General features: G+C 42.5%; 1 protein-coding gene and 1 pseudogene across 3 annotated transcripts in view; one reads left to right on the forward strand and one right to left on the reverse strand.

Moving 5' to 3' along the window:
- The window catches only part of PSTPIP2 (proline-serine-threonine phosphatase interacting protein 2), a 100,187-nt gene that overhangs the window by 57,362 nt on the left and 20,725 nt on the right, over window positions 1-22,100 (reverse strand). For 2 of the 3 annotated variants that reach the window (XM_078348066.1, XM_002757211.6), the window contains exon 2: window positions 9,184-9,284. The exons of the other annotated variant lie outside the window; for it this stretch is intronic. Coding sequence is in view for 1 of the 2 variants with exons in the window: in XM_002757211.6 (XP_002757257.1) it covers window positions 9,184-9,284 (101 nt within the window). In the remaining variant the exon portion in view is untranslated. The remainder of the gene's footprint in view (window positions 1-9,183; window positions 9,285-22,100) is intronic. 3 annotated transcript variants of the gene reach the window in all.
- On the forward strand, window positions 15,966-16,308 carry LOC108587881 (small ribosomal subunit protein eS26 pseudogene; annotated as a pseudogene).

Genomic DNA, 22,100 nt, shown 5'->3' on the forward strand with positions numbered 1-22,100 from the left:
AATATGAGACCTGCCTAGTGGAGCTCATAATCTAGAAGAGGAGACAGATGCAAACCAATATTTTAGTTTGCTATCGTGTAACAAGGACCCTATGAAAATGTACAAAATAGTACAGGAAACAGAAGAGGAAAGACCATACATCTTAGCACTTACCTGGCTACATTTCACAAGCTCTCCTTAAAAACCCCAGCTCCCTTGACCTCTCTTCTACCCAAATTCCCAGACCAGGAATAATCCATCTGCCATTTTCCTTTCAACAGCCCAGGACAGGCCAGACACCATGGCTCGCACTTGTAATCCCAGCACTTTGGCAGCCTGAGGCAAGTGGATTGCTTGAGCTCAGGAGTTCAAGACCAGCCTGGACAAGATGGTAAACCCCATCTTTATAAAGTACACAAAAATTAGCTGGGCATGGTGGCACACACCTGTAGTCCCAGCTACTTGGTGGTGGGGGCTGAAACAGGAGGATCATTTGAGCCTGGGAGGTCAAGGCTGCAGTGAGCCATGTTCATGCCACTGCACTCTAGCCTGGGCAACAGAGCAAAACTGTATCTCAAAAAAATAAAATAAAATAAAATGAAAGAAATAAAAGAAAAAGAAAGGGATAAGAGATCAAGAAAGAAAGGGAGAGAGAAAGAGAAAGAAAGAAAAAAGAGTGAGAAAAAGAAAGGGAGGGAGGGAAGGAAGGAAGGAAAAAAGGGAAAAAGGAGAAAGAAAGAAAGGGGGGGAGGGAGGGTGCAGAGGGAGGAAAAAAGGAAGGAGAGAGAAGAAAGAAGGGAGAGAGGGAGGGAGGGAAGGAAGGAAAAAAGGAAGGAAGGAGAAAAAGAAATATATGGGGAGGGAGAGAGGGAGGGAGGGAAGGGAGAGAGGAAAAAAGGAAGGAGGGAGAAAGAGAGGGAGAGAAAGAGAAAAGAAAGAAAGAAAAGAGAGGGAGAGAGAGAGAGAAAGGAAAGAAAAAGAGAGAGAAAAGAAAAGAAGAGAAGAGCCAGGTGCAGTAGCTCATATCTGTAATCCCAGCACTCTGGGAGGCCAAGGCAGGCGGATCACCTGAGGTCAGGAGTTAGAGACCAGCCTGGCTAACATGATGAACCCCTGTTTCTATTAAAAATACAAAAAATTAGCTGATGTGGTGGCATGCACCTGAAATCCCAGCTACTCAGGAGGCCAAGACAGGAGAATTGCTTGAACCTGGGAGACAGAGGTTGCAGTGGGCCGAGATCACACCATTGCACTCTTGCTTGGGCAAAAAGAGGGAAACTTCGTCTTAAAAACAAAAAGAAAGAAAAGAAAAACAACCCATGATAAACATCATCAGATATGGCCTTTTCCATCAGGCCTGAAAGCAGCCTCAGGATGATCCTCAATCTAGTATGACAAGTAGCCCCAAAATCAGAGTGAACGGATAAGATGAGATGAAATCCTTTTGCCATAAAACCTGACACTTAAATATTTTGCTCAATTTTACAGGATATGCCATTCACAGCACCTCAACTGATAAGTTCCTTGGAAAGATTCATGTTATTAGATCCAAAGGGCTCTCACAGAACCTCTTGTACAATCCAAATTTTATGGCTAAGGAAATTGGAACCTAGAAAATTCTAAGGCCTTGAATAATATCAGCGCTGGTTAATGAGAAAGCCAGGATTAGAAGGTGCCCAGGTGTCTAAACTCCCATCCCACTACTCTATTTCTGATATCACTCTTAGCTTCTAGTATATCCTTTTGGGCACGGGTGTTCCTCCCGAAAAATAAGTTAAAGTCCCAACCCCCAATATCTTAGATGGTGACCTTATTTGGAAATAGGATCATTGCATATGTAATCGTTGAGATAAGGTCATACAGGAGTAGGGTGGCTTCTTAATCCAGTATGCCTGGTGTCCTTATAAGAAGACAACGTGGGCTGGGTGTGGTGGCTCATGCCTATAATCCCAGTACTTTGGGAGGCCAAGGCAGGTGGATCACCTGAGGTCAGGAGTTCAGGACCAGCCTGGTCAACATGGTGAAACCTCGTCTCTGCTAAAAATACAAAAAAAAATCAGTTGGGTGTGGTGGCACGCATCTGTAGGCCCAACTACTTGGGAGGCTGAGGCAGGAGAATTGCTTAAGGTTGCAGTGAGCTGAGATGGTGCCACTGAACTCCAGCCTGGGCAATAGCGTGAGACTCCGTGTCAAAAAAAAAAAAAAAAAGACAATGTGAAGACAGGGGAAGGACATCACAGGATGACAGAGGAAGACATGGGAGTTACGCAGCTGCAAGGCAGGAGATGCCAAGGATCGCTGATGACACCAAAGACCAAGAGAAAGGAATGGGACACTTTCTCCACTAAAGGCTTTAAAATAACATGATTCTGACAACATCTTGATTTGGGACTTCTGGCCTATGGAATTGTGAGAGAATAAATTCTGTTATTTAAAGCCAATCATTTAGAGGCAATTTGTTTCAACATCCCTAAAAAAACTAATATAGTACTAATTAGTATATTAGTATTATTATATTATACTAATAATAATGGCTTGACTGTGACGTGGCCAGCTAATGCACAAAGAAATCTGTCATTCCCACCTGTCAATCTGTCCTTAAAGCTGTCCTGAGAAACAGCCAACCACAGTGAGGGTCCCAGAAACAAGAGCTGTCACCAGGGCAGGTTGACCATGGGATGTACAGGAGCTTATGGGGAAGAGTACAGAGTCCCGAGCCACTGGGGCTGTGGATTCCCCAGAGCACAGGTGTAGCTGCTGTTCTACATGTGGCAAAGAATTCTGGGCATAAAGCAGTTCCAAAAGCATGCTTCCCTCCTCCCTACTCAGGATCCCATTGCAACACACAATTAAGAGAACTGACTTGGCTGCCAAGTTTCTATTCCCCTTCGTAGGGTATATCCAACCTTCTCAGGAGACCATTAAATAAAGTGGAAAAACCATCAGACATGAAGGTACCATTAAATAAAGTGGAAAAAAACATCAGATACTGAACCTGGCTTTATTACTTACTGATATTGTAATCTTGGGCAAGTCATTTAAAGCTCACTAAACTTCAGTGTTCCTATCTGTAAACAGAAGCTAATGATATATTCCCTAATTGCCTTCTACACCTGATATAGCAATATTAGTAATGGTTATGGAACTCACCTAAGGTCAGTGGGTACCATTTGCCCGCTATGCATTGTATACCAGCCACTGTACTGGGCACAGTATAGTGATTAAGAGCACAGATTCCAGGACCCACATTTTCTAGGTTTGAAACCATACCTACCACTTATTTGCTGTCTGACCTTAGGCAAGTTCTATAACCTCTCTGAACCTCAATTTCTTCAATTACAAGATAAGGATGAGAAAACTTACCATACAGGGTTTTATGAGAATTAAATAATCGATACAAAACACATCATAGGCTGGGCATGGTGGCTCACGCCTGTAATCCTAGCACTTTGGGAGGCTGAGGCGGGTGGATCTCAAGGTCAGGAGTTTTGAGACGAGCCTGGCCAAGAGGGTGAAACCCTGTCTCTACTAAAAATACAAAAATTAGCTAGGTATGGTGGTGGGTGCCTGTGATCCCAGCTACTTGGGAGGCTGAGGCAGGATAATGGCTTGAACCCAGGAGGCAGAGGTTGTAGTGAGCAGAGATTGCACCACTACACTCTAGGCTCGGTGACAGAGCAAGACTCTATCTCAGAAAAAAAAAAAAAAAAAAGCACACACACACATTGTAGCTTGCATAGAGTAAGCCTTCAATAAACAGCAGCTAGTAATACAATCAGCTGATTTACCTTAATGTTAACCTTAATTTTATATTCACTTTAATTTTATAGTTCTCATTTCCTGATCATATCAGGAGCTCATTATATTACATTTGGCCACATCTGGGGATCTAAAGGTGGGAGAGTCCATGGGCTTGGGCTACCAGGAACAAGATGGCTTCATTTTAATTGTTCACCAGCTGAAAGACTTCAGACTAAAGTTCTATGTAAAATATTCCCTTTAAAAAGAAATAAGGCCAGGCACGGTGGCTCACGCCTGTAATCTCAGCACTTTGGGAGGCTGAGGGGGGCCAGATCACCTGATACCAGGAGTTCAAGACCAGCCTGGTCAATATGGAGAAACTCCATCTCTACTAAAAATACACAAATTAGCTGGATGTGGTGACACATGCCTGTAATCCCAGCTTCTCGGGATGCTGAGGTATGAGAATTGTCTGAACCCAGGAGGTGGTGGTTGAAATGAGCTGAGATCACACCACTGTACTCCCGCCTGGCTGAAGGGAGGGGAGGGGAGCGGAGGGGAGGGGAGGGGAGTAGAGGGGAGGGGAGGGGAGGGGACTGGAGGGGACAGGACGGGACAGGAGCAGAGGGGAGGGGAGGAGAGGGGAGCGGAGGGGAAGGGAGGGGAGGGGAGCGGAGGGGAGGGGAGGAGAGGAGACAGAGGGGAGGGCAGGGGAGGGAAGGAGATAAATAAGTGGAAAATTTTACCAGGACTTGGAAAGATGCGGAGAATTTACTTAGGCTGAAATAGAGAGAGTGGGTATAATGAGTGAGACTGTGTAAACGGACAGAAAAGAGGAGAGTGTGTCTGTGCTGGGAAGTAGCCCATCCCCCAGATACCCACCAGCCCTTTTGCCAGTATTGATGAGTCATAAACACAGGGGTTGTGTGAGATCCCCACCCTCACCACCCTCCGGAGCCATTCTGGGTTCTGTCACTTTCTAGATAATCCTGGTAAATTACTTAAACCTCATCTACAAAGCTACACTTCTGTGCAAAGAAACCTTGTGCAGCTAATGTAAGAGCCAAAGGGACGTGTAAGCCTCAATGTTATGGTTATGTTATGTAGCTATTCAGATGTTGGCTGTGGTTGCCAGTATTACCGCTATTACTGTTATGCTTTTCTAGCTGAGAGAAGGGTAAACTAAATAAATTTACAATTTACCAATTTACTGATGGAGTATTTGTTACTCTGTTTTGTAACTTACAGTTAATATGCTACAATATTAACAATTATAACAATTAATTGTAGTAGTTATTAACAATTGTTAAAAATTATTAATTTGTAACAATTGTTACAATAACCCTGTATAACTTTTCTCATCCTTATGTTACAATTGAAGAAACGGGTTTAGAGAGATTATGGAATTTGCCTAACATCAGACAAGTAATAAGGGGTAATATGGTTTCAAACCTAGGAAAGTTGGACCCTGGAATCTGCCCTATGTATCTAGCAAGTCTTCAATAAACAGCAGCTATGATATAATCTCATTTAATCACCTCTAGCTACCCTCTGAGCTAAACTTATTATTATTACTATTATTATTATTTTGAGACCGAGTCTCACTCTGCTGCCCAGGCTGGAGTGCAACGGCACAATCTTGGCTCACTGCAACCTCTGCCTCCTGGGTTCAAGCAATTCTCATGCCTCAGCCTCCCAGGTAGCTGGGACTATAGGCATGTGCCACCACACCTGGCTAATTTTTTGTAGTTTTAGTAGAGATGGGGCTTCACCATGTTGTCCAGGCTGGTCTCAAACTCCTGACCTCAGGTGATCAACCCGCCTCGGCCTCCCAAAATGCTAGGATTACAGGTGTGAGCCACTGCGCCCAGCATAACCTTATTTTTTATATGTCTGCCCTGGATGCAAGGATCTGCCCTATAGGTGGTAAGAAAAGCTGCCTCCCTACCCCTCCAGGGCAGCACATGGAGTGGCTCCTTGCACTAGAGTGATCATTCTGTCCATCCCCACATGAGTGCAGATGAATTTACTGCAATCCGTCTGGGTACAGCCAAGGAAAAGGCTGTTTCCTAGTTTCTGTAATGGAGGTAAAATGTGGCACAGAGGAGCGCAGTGCTGGCTTCCATCCAGGTAAGAGCAGGGGGAGGAAGCTCACCAGGAGGCACAGTATCTCCCCCTTCCCCTTGCCACTTTCTGGGCAGGTTAAACTGCCAGAAATTCAAGAGACCCATGGTAAAACTTTGACACTTTTAGAAAGTCTTAAAAGTACCCCATTCGATATAGGGCGTGTTTAGCCATGTACCATGTAAAAGTTTTATAAATGTATGTGTATTAAATTCGATGAACTCAAAATAATAAATACTGTATGACATTGGACAAGAGGTGGTTGTTCAAAAATAATTATTACATATGACAGTCTGTTATCTCTGTCCCTGTATTTGTGTGTGTTTGCCTTTCATTTCTAAGAACCACAAATATCCCAGGGTCTACATGTAATTTATGACAACTCAGTCAAATAATGTTTAAGACTCAAGGAGGATGTTTCAGTCATATCAGATTATGGCAAAGACACAGCCGACGGGATCCTAGTTCCCAAAAGCATCCCGCACCCACCGGAACAAGAGGAAAGCTGGGCCACCACGCCTAGAGGACTGTCCTTCTGCACATGAATTACCCTTGAACAGGACGCAGTGGAGGAACAAACACACAGGCTCAATGACAGCAGCTTCCTTCCTGCAAGCGTGCCACGAGGAACAGAGGCCCAAAGCCAAGCAGGCCACACGCTCAGGGGCTGCATCCCAACACCCAGGGCGTGCCTATCTGACACTCTGATCTAATGTCTGCAGATTCTTCCCCAAAACTGGAAAACAACGAGACTGACTTCTTTTTGCTATAAAGCCCAGGGGGGAAGGAAAACATATAACAGAAATACAATATAAATAATCAATCGTTTTTATTCTCCCTATAGTTCCTCCTCTTAATGTATTTTTGTGAATCATTTTTAAAAATGAGATCTTAGGCCAGGCGCAGTGGCTAATGCCTATAATCCCAGCACTTTGGGTGGCTGAGGCAGGAAGATCACCAGGTCAGGAGACTGAGATCAGCCTGACCAACATGGTAAAACCCTGTCTCTACTAAAAATACAAAACTTAGCTGGGTGTGGTGGCATGCGCCTGTCATCCCAGCTACTCAGGAGGCTGAGGCAGGAGAATTGCTTGAACCTGGGAGGGAAAGGTTGCAGTGAGCCAAGATCGCACCACTGCACTCCAGCCTGAGCAACAAAGTAACACACCATCTCAAAAAAAAAAAAAAAAAAAAAAATGAAAGTGAGATCTTAGCTTCAGGGTTCTATTTGCACTAGTGTTTTTCAACTGTGGGTCACAACTCATTTGAGCCATAAATCAATTCAGTAGATTATGACCAGCTTTTTTTTTTAGAGACAGAATCTCACTCTGTCACCCAGGCTAGAGTGCAGTGGTGCAATCATAGCTCACTGCAACCTTGAAATCCTGGGCTAAGTGATCCCCCAACTTCAGCCTCCTGGATAGCTGGAAGACTAGCATTTTTAAATTAAATACAATTGGATAAAATAACAGGGTAGTCCTGTTTCATTGTTTTGTTTATGCATGTGTGTACTGGGTGGCTGCGTAAAATATATTTTTTATTGAGGGTCACATTCAAAAAAGTACAGAAGCTACTGATTTAGACAAACCCCACTGTATCAGGGGACCCTTGGATGGTCCTGCCAGGCAGGCAGTGCTGGGTGCCCTGAGCCAACAGGCACTTCCTTCCCAGATGTATTCCAAGGCCATTTGATTCCCAGGAGATTTATAAAAGCCATAATGGGGAAGGAACAGAAAAAAAGCAGAGTCTTCTGCAATCTCTAGATCCTTCGTGCTTATGAAACTCTATCCCAGCACTGCTGAAGGAGGGAGGAAGCTCCCCACCAGTATTTGTGAAAAACAAGGCAAACTTTTTAACTGGGGGTCAACACTGTCAACCATCTTGGGTAGAAAAGAAGGGAGCTGCTTCCTTAAAGGGGGAGGAGCAGCAGCCAGCTCCACGAGGCTGACAGTGGCCAACCCTCTCTGGGTTCACCCCTCCTCAGCCCTCCAGGTCCTCTGGACCTTTGGGATGACTCAAGGAGACAGGCCTCACCATCCAAGGGCCAGGCAACCAGTGTGAGTAAGTTTGATCATTACCTAATCTTCTCTTGAGTAGAAAGGGAGCATTGACAGAAAACACTTTGATGTCTGTATCTCTGGGTTCTGAGCCTTTCACTTACTGCCTTACAAATAGAACCTGTTCATTAATTTTCAAATTAATTAAGATGGCTGGGCTCGGTGGCTCAAGCCTGTAATCCCAGCACTTTGGGAGGCCGAGGCGGGTGGATCACAAGGTCAAGAGATCAAGACCATCCTGGTCAACAAGGTGAAACCCTATCTCTACTAAAATTACAAGAATTAGCTGGGCATGGTGGTGCACGCCTGTAGTCCCAGCTACTCTGGGGCTGAGGCAGGAGAATTGCTTGAACCCAGGAGGCAGAGATTGCAGTGAGCCGAGATCGTGCTATTGCACTCCAGCCTAGGTAACAACAGCGAAACTCCGTCTTAAAAAAAAAAAAAACAAATTAATTAAGATTTATCTTGGCGAGGATCCTGATCTTTGGCCTCAAATCCTCTTATATTCCTTCATCTAGAACCTCTGTAAAATGGAATATTCTAGATGAATAAGTTTTCACAAAACTAAGTGTCTTTAAAGAAAAAAAGTCTTATCCATTTTTAAAAAGAAGAAGAAAAGCAAATCCTGTGAACCATGCCAGTTACCCATGGATCACCACGCCCTGGCACCCCCAGGAACTTTGTGATCAGCTCCCCAGCTTTCCCATGGCTCCTCATCCTCCTGGTCTCTGAGCTGGAATCTGCCTCCCTCTAACCACTTGGGCCATGTGGTTTGCACCTCAAGCTTGCTGTTCTCCCAGATATCCAGGTACTTCTTCACCTGTCAAATCCACCTCACCCTCCGAGGGCCACCACAAGGACCTACTCCTCCATGAAGCCACCCATCCTCTTTATTTTCTTCTTCCTTTCCTCCCTTCCCTCCCCCCCTTCCTTCCTCCCTCCCTCTCTCCTTCCTTTTTCCTTTCCTTTCCTTTTCTTCTTTGCCAACCCTCAGCGGTCTCCCCCTATGGGGTCTTTCAGTGTTAGTTCTAACACACTACTAAGTATATTTTGTTTCTTGCTACAATTTGTTCATGGTTTCATCATAAATCTTATGTGCCAAATTGGTTTCTAAGAACTTTAGGACAGAAGTATCATACTCTTCTCTGGTGTCATTCCATAACCTAGAGTAGAGGGTCTTCAGAGCATCAAACACAAATGAAAAATAGGACATTGTTCCTTGTCCATGTGGGGACATCTTGGCCCCCCTCTTGACCTCTTCAGAGAGGACAGAGCATTGTACCTTTCTTTTAGAAAGTCTTCAAACTCTTTGCAGTTCTTGCGGCCATTGTTCAGATGCTGGATGATGCTGTCATAGCCGATGGTGCTGAGGATGTCTGCACTCTGGGGAAAAGACAACATGGGGTCAGACCAGGAAAGGAATGGAAGACAGCCCCAAGGCTGGCGAGAAGATGGGGCAGAAAAGGTGGGAAGCCAGCAATGGAACGTTGCTGATTCACTTTGAGATGGCGCAGGGACTCCACCTTAGGAGCCTGTCAGGCTGCTCTACCCTCACCATGGAGATAAAAGAACATGTTTCAATTCCTTCAAGGAAAATTCCAGACATTTAGCTAGCCCTGCAACCAGAAATTAGGGAACTGAATGAATAATCCACTAAATAAGAAAATAATAATAACTTCAATAACTTCAACTATAGCCACCCAAGTAAGTCATGGTCACAAGATATTTGGTTCCCTATAGAAGCAAAGATAACATCTTACATACATCCTTGAGTTGTTTTTCAGAAACCAAGACTCGCACTCGATGACAAATGCTGATCACACTCATGTTGACCTTCGACAAATTGGAACCAGAAAACGGATGAGGAAGTTCCAGAAATTCCTCAGTCCCTAACTCACTTTGGAATCCCCACTCATTCCTACCTTTAAAAACTCTTGCCTGTAAGCCATCATGTCCCTTCTCCTTGCTTGGTACCCTGCAATAAATGCCTTTCTCTCTGTAACTGCAAACCTTTGTATCAGTGTTTAGCTTTGCTTGCCGAGTGAGCAGACCCAAGTTCAGTTCGGTAACACTACCTCCAAGACACAGGTAGCCAAGAAGAACAATGAAAGAAGTAGAAACACATGTAGCTGTGAAAGAGTTTTGTAATTGATGAGACTGAAGGGCCACAAAACTGGAAGTAACAGATGAATCAAAGGCACATGGGTGAGGGAGCTGGCTGGGCCTAGGCCCCTCTATGGATCCTCTACTCAAGCCCAAAATCAGGCCTGGCTTATTTTTTGTCTTTTTAGTAGAGATGGGGTCTCTCCATGTTGCCCAGTCTGGTCTTAAACTCCTGACCTCAAGCAATCTGCCTGCCTTGGCCTCCCAAAGTGCTGGGCATGAGCCACCATGCTTGGTCAAAATTTTTAATTAGCAGTTTATTTATATTTTATTCTACTGTCCTCTCCAAGGTTGGAGGGAGCAGGCTAAGTCCCCAAAACCAATAGCCTCAGATGCAGTACATTTTAAAAATCAAGCCAACAAGTCCCCAAACCAACAAATCAGTATACTAAATAACACTCCAAAGTGTCCACTAAGGAGACTGGTTCCCTAGTTTCTACCCCCAAATGCATACGGTGGGTTGTCTGTTTCAGACTATAGTCCCTGAGAGGTTGGCTAGCTGGCCGCTGGGTGTGCCATGGTGAGTTTTGAACTCATCCACCCCATCCTAGCCAAGGTAAACCAATCCTTCCCAGCCCCAGTTTGCAGAAGGAAGTATGGCTCTGTATGGGATGAGGGGTTTCTAAAGATACCTCTCTACCCAGCCCTGGATACTAGAAAAGCAGAATTTCTCTCTTCCATTTGCTGCCACTTATGAGGGCCTAGTTGAGCAGACAGAAGTCCCAGAAAGACCCAGCAGGACACAGGCCTGGGGCTGATTTCAACTTGGCAACCTAACAAGCCATGTTGCCTTGCACTTTTTAAACAGACCTATAAAAGCATTATAATTTTTACAGGTTATGAATCTAAGTTAGAAATGTTTAATTCTATGCTTGTGACTGATGTTTGAGCAAATCTTAGAAAGCCCAAGCAGCTTCCACCAAAGCTTCACTTGTGCACTGGTCTCCTCCATACATACCCCTCTATCTTAGCTAGGAAGGCATCTACCTGCCCCTGAAATGCAGCACTCAGTGGCAGCTCTAAGAGAATGCGTACATTATCCTCTCCTGAATCCAGATCTAGACCCCCAATTCCCAGGCTTTCTGGAAGTCTTCTCTGAGAAGCCCCAGTTCTCCCTTCTCTAGATTCTCAGAGTCCCCAGCATCTGAATTTGTTGTTCGCTATCATGACTGTGAATACCTTTCTGCCCCAACTCTACTGCAAGTGCTCACAGCTTCTTTCAAGTCTTGAACTCCCTAGCACCCCCTCCCGCAAAAAAAATCTATCTTAATATTATTCACATCAAAGGCCTACAGTAAAATTCTACAGAACGAAAAGGACTCTTGTGCTTGCTGCCAGATGTATCAGAAGAGACAATGAACAGATTCCTGAGTGATCAATGAATGAGTCCCAAATGGTCAGTGTCAAAACTGGTTTGTAGACGGAAGTCTTTGCTCTTCCCAGAGGAAGACACTGGGCTTCCTGTTTTCTTTCTTTCTTCTTTTTTTTTTAATTTTGAGACAGGACATCACTCTGTCACCCAGGCTGGAGTACACTGGCATGAACACCGCTCACTGCAGCCTCAATCTCTTAGGCTCAAGCAATCCTCTTGCCTTAGCCTCCCAAGTAGCTGGGACTGTAGGCACACCACCATACTTGGCTAATTTTTTTTTCTTTTTTAGTAGAGGTGAGGATTTGCTGTGTTACCCAGGCTGGTCTCAAACTTCTGAGCTCAAGTGACCCTCCAGCTTCAGTCTCTGAAAGTGCTGGGATTACAGGCATGAGCCACCATACCCAGCCCCTTTTTCTTAATTAAGAGGTGGAAGCTCTTTGAGTGTCACGGCATGGGTGGAACCAGGCCAGGGTTTCCTGGAAACACAAACCAAAACCGCAGACCTCCCAGCTGCCAGCCGTTAAAAAACCAGAATTGCTGCCTTAGAGGAGTGGCTGGACTACAGACGCAACCAAGAAAGGAAATCCTCAGGAGAAAACAGAAAGTGCTGAAGGGCATGCTCAAAGTGCTGGAGGACTTGGGCTGGAAACTCCTGCCTATGGTACTCAGAGAACACGGGTGGTAAGTTGACTGACAAAAATAAAAATAGGAGGGCCAAGCAAGAAAAAGGGCTGCACGATACACCAAGACATCCTCCAGCATAGACTATTTTGTATCATGAGGTAACATCTTTTAAAAAATCAATTAACTCCTTAAAGGTTATCTGCATTATGCCCAAACTATCATCCACAGTAGTTTCCATATTAACTGTGTTTGAGAAATGTCTGTTAATTACATATCAACTAATATGAAGTACTAAAAAGTTTACAAAGCCAGCATAAGATAGAGTTCCTGCAATCAGTTCCTACCATTCATTTAGAGAGTTAGTAAAAGACATGTACATAAAATAAACATGTGTGCAAAAGGAAAATTAGGAACTAGTGTTGAAGACTATACAGAGAAAATATGTAATGAATGCAGTAGACAAGGGAGGACAGGTTAGGGTCATCATAGATGAAAATAAATAAAATTTAAATTGAATCTTTTTAAACTACTAGCACTGGCCAGGCACAGTGGCTCATGCCTGTAATCCCAGTATTATGGAAGGCCAAGGCAGGCAGATCATGTGAGGCCAGGAATTCAAGATCATCCTGGTCAACATGGTGAAACCCCATCTCTACTAAAAATACAAAAATTAGCTGGGTGTGATGGTGCGTGCCGGTAGTCCCAACTACTTGGGAGGCAGAGGTAGGAGAATCGCTTGCACCCAAGAGGTGGAGGTTGCAGTGAGCTGAGATGGTGCCACTGCACTCCAGCCTGGTGACAGAGTGAGACTCCATCTAAAATAAAATAAAATATAAAACTGCTAGCACTCACCTGAGAAACTGGAAAATATTTCAAACCAATTGATAGCAAAAATAAAATATGTGAGATATGGCAAAACAGGGAAACTTATAGTTATAAATGCTTATATTAGAAAAGAAACAATGGTTTTAAAATTAATGAGCTAAGCTTTCACTTTTATTAATTAGAAAGAGAAGAAAAAATTAAATCTGTAGTAAATAGAAGAAAGGAAATAAAAACAGTAGAATACAATGAAATAGAAATGTACAAATAGAGAAAATTAATAAAACCAAAAACTTATCCTTTGAAAGGTTTAATAAAACCAATAAGCCCACAGCTAAACTGACCAAAAAACAAGATAGATAGGGAAAACACAAATTACCACTATCATGATGAAAGAGGGAACATTAATACAGATTTCAATAAATATTCTACAGATGTTAAAATAAGGGAATAGTATGAATTATGATGAAACATCTTTGAAGGACACAAATTACCGAAATCGACATAAAAAACAGATATCTGAATAGCCCCGTGTCTTTAAAGAAATTGAATACATAATTTAACACTTTTCCACAAAGAAAACATGAGACTCAGATGAATTCACTGTTGAAGTCTATCAAACATTTAAGGAAAAAAGTAACACTAACTGTACTCAAAGCCTTTCAGAAAATAGAAAAATACTTCTGAACTTGTTTTATGAGACTAGTATAACCCTGTTACCAAAAAAAGACAAGGGCATTGTTTTTAAAAAATTAAAGAAAAATATCTCTCATAAACAGAGATACAAAAACATTTGCCAAACAAGGACTTCATGACTAAAACACCAAAAGCAATGGCAACAAAAACCAAAATGGACAAATGAGATCTAATTAAACTTAAGAGCTTCTAATGATAGCAGAAAAAACTATCATTAGAGTGAACCCGCAACCAACAGAATGGGAAAAAATGTTTGCAGTTTACCCATCTGACAAAGGGCTAATATTCAGAATCTACAAAGAACTTAAACAAATTTACAAGAAAAAAAACCATCAAAAAGTGGGCAAAGAAGTGTCTTTTGAGAAGACACTTCTCAAGAGAAGACATTTATGCAGTCAACAAACATGAAAAAAAAGCTCATCATCACTGTTCATTAAAGAAATGCAAATCAAAACCACATTGAGAAGTATCTCAACTATCTCACTCCACTTAGAAAGGTGATCATTAAAAAATCAGGAGACAACAGATGCTGGAGAGGATGTGGAGAAATAGGAATGCTTTTATACAGTTGGTGGGGGTGCAAATTAGTTCAACCATTGTGGAAGACAGTGTGGCAATTCCTTCTAGAAATAGAAATACCATTTGACCAAGCAATCCCATTACTGGGTATATACCCAAGGGATTATAAAACATTCAATTATAAAGACACATGTACACGTATGTTTATTGAGGCACTGTTTACAATAGTAAAGACTTGGAACCAACCCAAATGCCCATCAATGATAGACTACATAAAGAAAATGTGGCACATGTACACCATGGATTACTATGCAGCCATAAAAAAGGATGAGTTCATGTCCTTTCCAGGGACATGGATGAAGCTGAAAACCATCATTCTCAGCAAACTGACACAAGAACAGAAAACCCAACACCACATGTTCTCACTCATAAGTGGGTGTTGAACAATGAGAACACATGGACACAAGGAGGGGAACATGACACACCAGGGCATGTTGGGGGGGGGGGGACTAGGGGAGGGATAGCAGGGGGTGGGGGCATTGGGGAGGGCTAACATTAGTAGAAAAACCTAATGTAGATGATGGGGGATGGATGCAGCAAACCATCATGGGACATGTATACCTATGTAACAAACCTGCACATGCACCCCAGAACTTAAAGTATAATTTTAAAAAGGCATTTGCCAAAAAGTATAACACATTATGATCAAGTGGTAGCTCAATAACACAAGGTAAACTTTTTTTTTTTGAGGCAGAGTCTGGGTCTGTTGCCCAGGCTGGAGTGCAGTGGGATGATCTCGGCTCACTGCAATCTCTGCCTCCAGGTTTGAGCAATTGTCCTGCCTCAGCCTCCAAGTAGCTGGGATTACAGGCACTTGCCACCACACCTAGTTAATGTTAGTATTTTTTTTTAGTAGAGATGGGGTTTTACCATGTTTGCCAGGCTGGAACTCAAGTGATCTGCCCACCTTGGCCTCCCAAAGTGCTGGGATTACCAGCATGAGCCACCGTGCCCAGCCCAGTTTAACTTTTGAAAGTCAATTAATATAACTCACCATATTAACAGAAAAATATAAGAAACATCATATAATCATCTTAATAGATGCAGAAAAAGGATATGAAAGACCTCAATACCAACTCACAATAGAAAATCAACCAATTATTAAGAAAATGGAATGTCCTCAATCTGACAAATAGTATCTACAAAATAGTATCACCATCTTCTTAATGGTGAAAGACTGAGTACTTCCTTCCTATGATCAGGAACAAGGCGAGGATGACTGCTCTCACTACTTCTATTCAACACACTGAATGTCCTAGCCAGTGCTAGGCAAGAAAAAGAAGTAAACATCATACATATTGGAAAGGAAAAAGTAAAACTGCCTTATTTGCAGACAACATGATTACAGACATAGAAAATTCTAAGAAGTTTACCAAAAAATTACTAAAACTAGTAAGTTTAACAAGGTTACAGGAAACAAGGTCAATATACAAAAATCTACAGTATTTCTATATACCATTGGCAAAAAAAGAAAAAAATGTAAACATTTATTTATAATGGCATACAAGGATAACACAAGAAGTTTTGCAAGATTTCTTCACTGAAAATAACAAAAAAAGTACAGCAAAAAAAAAAATGGAAGATTACCTAAATAAAGATAGATATATAGCATGCTTGTGAATTGAAGGAGTGAATATTGTTAAAATGCCAGTTTTTCCAAATTGATGTATAGATCTAACACAGTTCCATCAAAATCCCAAAAGTCTTGTCTGTAGAAATTTGTAAGTTAAGCCTAAAATGTATAAGGAATTATAAAGGACCTAGAATAGGCAAAAGAAAAAGTTCTTTCTTCACTGCAAGCTTCCAAGATGACAAAGAAAAGAAGGAACAATGTTTGTGCCAAAAAGGGCCGCGGCCATGTTCAGTGTATTCGCTGCATGAACTGTGCCCAATGTGTGCCCAAGGACAAGGCCATTAAGAAATTCATCATTCGAAACATAGTGGAGGCCGCAGCAGTCAGGGATATTTCTGAAGCGAGGGTCTTTGATGTCTATGTACTTCCCAAGCTCTATGTGAAGCTACATTACTGTGTGAGTTGTGCAATTCACAGCAAAGTAGTCAGGAATCGATCTCATGAAGCCCGCAAGGATCGAACACCCCCACCCTGATTTAGACCTGCGGGTGCTGCCCCACAACCCCCACCAAAACCCATGTAAGAAGCTGAATAAAAGATTGAAGGCAACTCTTCTCTGGAGAAAAATTAAATGAAAATTGTACTTGATATTGCCTGTAAGGACTTCATGACCAAAACACCAAAAGCATTGGCAACAAAAGCCAAAATAGACAAATGGGACCTAATCAAACTCCAGAGCTTCTGCACAGCAAAAGCAACAGTCATTAGAGTGAATCAGCAACCAACAGAATGGGAAAAAATTTTTGCAATCTACCCATCTGACAAAGGGCTGATATCCAGAATCTACAAAGAACTAAAACAGATTTACAAGAAAAAAAAAAAACAAGCCCATTCAAAAGTAGGCAAAGGATATGAACAGACACTTTACAAAAGAAGACATACATGAGGCCAACAATCATATGAAAAAATGCTCATCATCACTGGTCATTAGAGAAATGCAAATTAGAATGGCGATCATTAAAGAATTAGAGAAATGCCAGTTAGAATGGCGATCATTAAAAAATCTGGAGACAACAGATGCTGGAGAGGATGTGGAGAAATAGGAACACTTTTACACTGTTGGTGGGTGTGTAAATTAGTTCAACAATTGTAGAAGACAGTGTGGCGATTCCTCAAGGACCTAGAAATAGAAATTCCATTTGACCCAGCAATCTCATTACTGGGTATATATCCAAAGGATTATAAATCATTCTACTATAAGGACACATGCACACAAATGTTCATTGCAGCACTGTTTACAATAGCAAAGACCTGGAACCAACCCAAATGCCCATCAATGATAGACTGGACAGGGAAAATGTGGCACATATACACCATGGAATATTATGCAGCCATCAAAAACGATGAGTTCGTGTCCTTTGTAGGTACATAGATGAACCTGGAAACCATCATTCTCCGCAAACTGACACAAGAACAGAAAATCAAACACCTCATGTTCTCACTCATAGGTGGGTGTTGAACAATGAGAACATATGGATACAGGGAGGGGAGCATCACACACTGGGGTCTGTTTGGGGGAAATAAGGGAGGGACAGCAAGGGGTGGGGAGTTGGGGAGAGAGAGCATGGAGAGAAATGCCAGATATAGGTAATGGGAGGAAGGCAGCACATCACACTGCCACGTGTGTACCTATGCAACAATCTTGCATGTTCTTCACATGTACTCCAAAACCTAAAATGCAATAAAAATAAAGAAAAAGAAAAAAGAATTTAAAGAAGAACAAAGCTGGAGGACTCATACCATCTGACTTTGAAATTCTTCTCGACCTAGGTGTGGTGGTGCACACCCACATCTGTAGTCCCAGCTACTCAGGAGGCTGAAGCCAGAGAATAGCTTGAGCCCAGGAGGTTGAGGCTGCAGTGAGCTTTGCACCACTGCACTCCAACCTGGACAACAGAGCAAGAACCTGCCTCAGCAACAACAAAAAGAAAACAACTGTTTTTGAAGTTATGGTAATTGAAACAGTATGGTACCTCTCAGAGGATAGACAAATAGACCAACAGAACAAAATGGAATCCAGAAATAGAATCCTTATATATGGTCACTATATTTCTGGATTCTATTCTGTTCCTTGCTGAAAGTCAATTGACCTCACTTATATATGGTCAACTGACTTTCAACAAAGTTGCCAAAGCTATTCAATGGGAAAATGGTAGTCTTTCCAACGAACGACTCTGGAATAACTGCATAAATCTGTTGGTGGGGAAAGCCTCTACTCAATCCATTCTGCAGGCCTCTGAGAACTTATTTCTATGCATCTTTTCTACCTCTTCTATCCTGCCATGGCCTCTGGGCAGAAGCGTAGGGAGTAGATGGGATGAAAACAGCACCTGCAGTCTGAAAGCTACCATCAGGATGACAGGTGCAGCTGCTGAGCATCCACACATCTAGTTCTGTGCTGCATCTCCAGCCCATTCCTATCATGATGTCTGCTATACAGTCTCTATAGACTTGGGCTCCAGGGACCACTAGGCTGGAATCACTCAGGCAGCTTGTTAAATAAACATACAGACCCCTCAGTCCCAACCCAAACCTGCTAATCCTGAACCTCAGGCAGGGCATGACACTCTTCACCTTTTTTTTTTTTCTTGAGGTGGAGTTTCACTCTTGTTGCCCAGGTGGGATTGCAATGGTGGGATCTCAGCTCACTGCAACCTCTTCCTCCCAAGTTCAAGCAATTCTCCCACCTCAGCCTCCTGAGTAGCTGGGATTACAGGCATGCGCCAGCATGCCTGGCTAATTTTGCATTTTTACTAGAGACGAGGTTCCACCATGTTGGTCAGGCTAGTCTTGAGCTCCCGATTTCAGGTGATCTGCCCGCCTCAGCCTCCCAAAGTGCTGGGATTACAGGCGTGAGCCACGATGCCCAGCCCACTCTCTGCCTTTCTATATGCCTTCCAAGTGACTGGAATGCAGTTTGACAATTGTGGCCATACAAAATATAAAAGACTAAAAGAACCATCATGGTTCCTGCCTAGAGGAGCTTACAAGAAGAAGAAAGCAGGATGCAGGTCTATAAAAATAAAGAACACTACAGAATGGGGAGGTGAGAGAATGACTCTCAGAAGTGCAAAGAAGAGGCCAGAGAAGACCCTCCATGGTTTGCATTTCATTTTAAAAACCTTCCATCTTGAGCAAAACATGCAAATTGGCAATGATGGCTTTGGGAAGCCCAGAGAGCCCCAGTAGAACAGGGAGGAGGCCAGTTACTTTGCATTTCATACAAAGGCTGCAGTTTGTTTGGTGCCTGGGCATAGGGTGCGTTAAGTGTGCTGCACTTTGCATTCAAGAACCGCAACATGTTCCATAAACACCGTGAGATAGGAGCTCTTTCTATGTTTTACAGGTGGAGGAAACAAGACACTAGGAAGCCTTCCTTATCCGCTTTCCTTATCACTGCTTCCAACTGCTATGAAAATTTGTAACTCTCAACTAACAATATGATCCAAATCTCTCAGTTATTTATTAACAGCTATAAGACAATAGCAGATGGGATGAAGACCAGGAAGTTCATTTTACCTCCCTATGCTGCTACCTTGATCTTTCTTTCCTATTTACTTACCACCCTATGAGGTAAAACCAAATGGATCAAATTCTGCATATATGGATTATTATTAATTAATATTAATAATTATGTCTAGGGCCAGGCACAGTGGCTTATGCCTATAACCCCAACACTTTGGGAGGCCAAAGTAGGCAGATCATGAGGTCAGGAGTTCAAGACCAGCCTGGCCAAATAGTGAAACCCCATCTCTACTAAAAATACAAAAATTAGCCTGGCATGGTGATGCACTCCTGTAGTCCCAGCTATTTGGGGGGTTGAGGCAGGAGAATCACTTGAACCCAGGGGGCAGAGGTTGTGATGAGCCAAGATCACGCCACTGCACTCCAGTCTGGGCAACAGAGGGAGACTCTGCCTAAAAAAAAAATTAAAACTGAAAAAATTATGTCTAATATACATTGAGTACTTGCTGTGTGCCAAATAGCATATCAAGTGTTTTGCATGGAATATCTTGTTGAATCCTTACCACAATCGTATGATATAGATATCATTATTATCTTCCTATGAAGGACAGGCCTTTAAGGCTCAAAATCTGCATTTTCAAACAGACAATACTCTGAATTTCTAAACCACTCTTACTATATAGCTTCTCTTATTTGAGGCAAGGACCGTATCTAGCTTTTTGTCCATTAGTCCATTTCCTTGCAATTCTAGATGGAGAACACCCAGGCTTTCATGCCACACTTCAGTTTGAGTGCCGATTCTACCATTCACATGCTATGTGACTTTGAGCTTAAGGCTCAATCTCTCTTACTGTTAATTTACTAGACTGTAAAATGGGCATTATTGAAAGGATTAAAGGAGATCACATGCTTTGAGTTTGTTAACTGCTTCAAGAATTGAAAGAATGAAGGAAGACACATTTGAATTTTTCAAGACCAGGCACGTTAGCAAAAAAGGATGTGTTTGGATCATGTGAATTTTTCACTGAAAGCAAACAGTGGTGAAATAAATGTAGCCTGTTATTCAAAAATGTGTGTGTTGTCATCTGGGAAGCAGATGGAGAAGTGTCATATACACCTTAGCAATAGATATGAAAACGACTGTTAGCACGTCAGTATGTTGAGTCATGTTCTTCTAAGGTCAAAGTCACTATAACGGTTGTGTCCTTCAACCTTCTTAAATAATAGTAGTGAATAGTGCAGACCAGCATGAAATTCCACCCCAATTCCTGCTTCAGTGATATTCTACAAACCCACAATCTGCCCACCTCGCTTCCTACAACCTTTGAAAATCCTCAGCGTCATCTAGGCTAGATCCACACTTGACATTTTCACATGTCTAAATGTCGCTACTCTAGAGTCAGCAAATCATTTAAAAAGGCAATTTTGCTCGATTCAAAATAAATTAAGTGAAAGTAGAAACTGAGGAAGTGTGAACACATTAGAAAAAAACAATAAAGACTAGAAGAATATGTACCAAATACTGAAGGTAATTTTCTTCTTAGCACTTTTCTACATTGCTAAACTTTCTACAATATACTTATACTGTGTTTACAATCTGAAGTCTTTCTCCCTACCTCCATTCCTTAATGGCAACTCAAACTCTTTTGTTTATCCCACATCTGTTCCCAAGCCACCCTGAAATAACACATAATCCACAGCAACAATAGAAAACAGGAAAGAGCCCAGTGAGGAAACCAGAGATTTGTAGGAATTTCTGTAATAGAAAAAGCAGATAGGACTAGATAGACAAAGGTCAGAAGACAGTATGCCAGCCTAGACAAGACAGAGAAGGAAGTACACAAACTTTTCCAACAAAATCCTAGAACTTAAGCCCCAAGTTCTCCTTCAGCAGGGGCTGAAACTGGAGCTGCCTCGGAGAAATCAGCAGGGTGTTTGGAGGTCGCTGGGAACCCAGCCAGTGGCATGCCCCACTCCAGGAGGAAGCAGAGCAGCTGGTTCTGACATTTGTGCCAAGGACGCAGCTGATTCGAGGACTCCACCCCGTATCAGGTGCCTAACATGGGCATGAAAACCAGAACAGCAAAGGGCACTGTCCCCAGCAGTCTTCAAAGTTTCCACAGTAAAAAGTTAAAGAAAAAAAGGGTCAGCACAGCTCTGAGGCCTTCTAAATGCCCTCCACTTCCTGGGCAATTCCTTTCCCAACTTCTCACTACAGACAAAGACCAAAATATCGGAAATTTTTAATACAAGCACCTACTTAGAAAACCAGAGATTAAAGTGAAAAACTGTGAACAAAATACACAAAAAAAGCAATAGCTTTCTTACATGTCAACAAGAATCTTTTAAAACGTAATTTAAAACACAAAGATCCTATTCAAAAGATCAAGAAAATCTTTAAAATGCCTAGAAATGTCTTTTTTTTTTTAAGTGAAAACAAGTTTATTAGGAAAGTAGAGGAATAAAAGAATGGCTACTCCATAGGTAGAGCAGCCTAGAAATGAGTCTTTTGAAGCAATACTACCAAACATCGCCAAAGAACACAGAGGAAGGCCTCAATACAGCCTAGAAATAAGTCCTAGATAAAGCTGGAAAAATCCAATGTTGGAAAGATTCAATTCTACCCAAATAAATCTAGAAAGTTAAAACCATCCTAGTTAGCCAGGCGTGGTAATGCATGCCTATAGTCCCAGACACTCGGGAGGCTGAGAATGGAGGATCGCTTGAGTTCAGGAGTTCTGGGCTACAGTGTGCTATGCCAATAGGGTGTCCACCCTAAGTTCGGCATCAATATGGTGACCTCCCAGGAGCAGGGGACCACCAGATTGCCTAAGGAGGGGTGAAC

Source organism: Callithrix jacchus, chromosome 13, assembly GCF_049354715.1.
Source record: "Callithrix jacchus isolate 240 chromosome 13, calJac240_pri, whole genome shotgun sequence".
In the NCBI taxonomy this organism is placed as follows: Eukaryota; Metazoa; Chordata; class Mammalia; order Primates; family Cebidae; genus Callithrix; species Callithrix jacchus.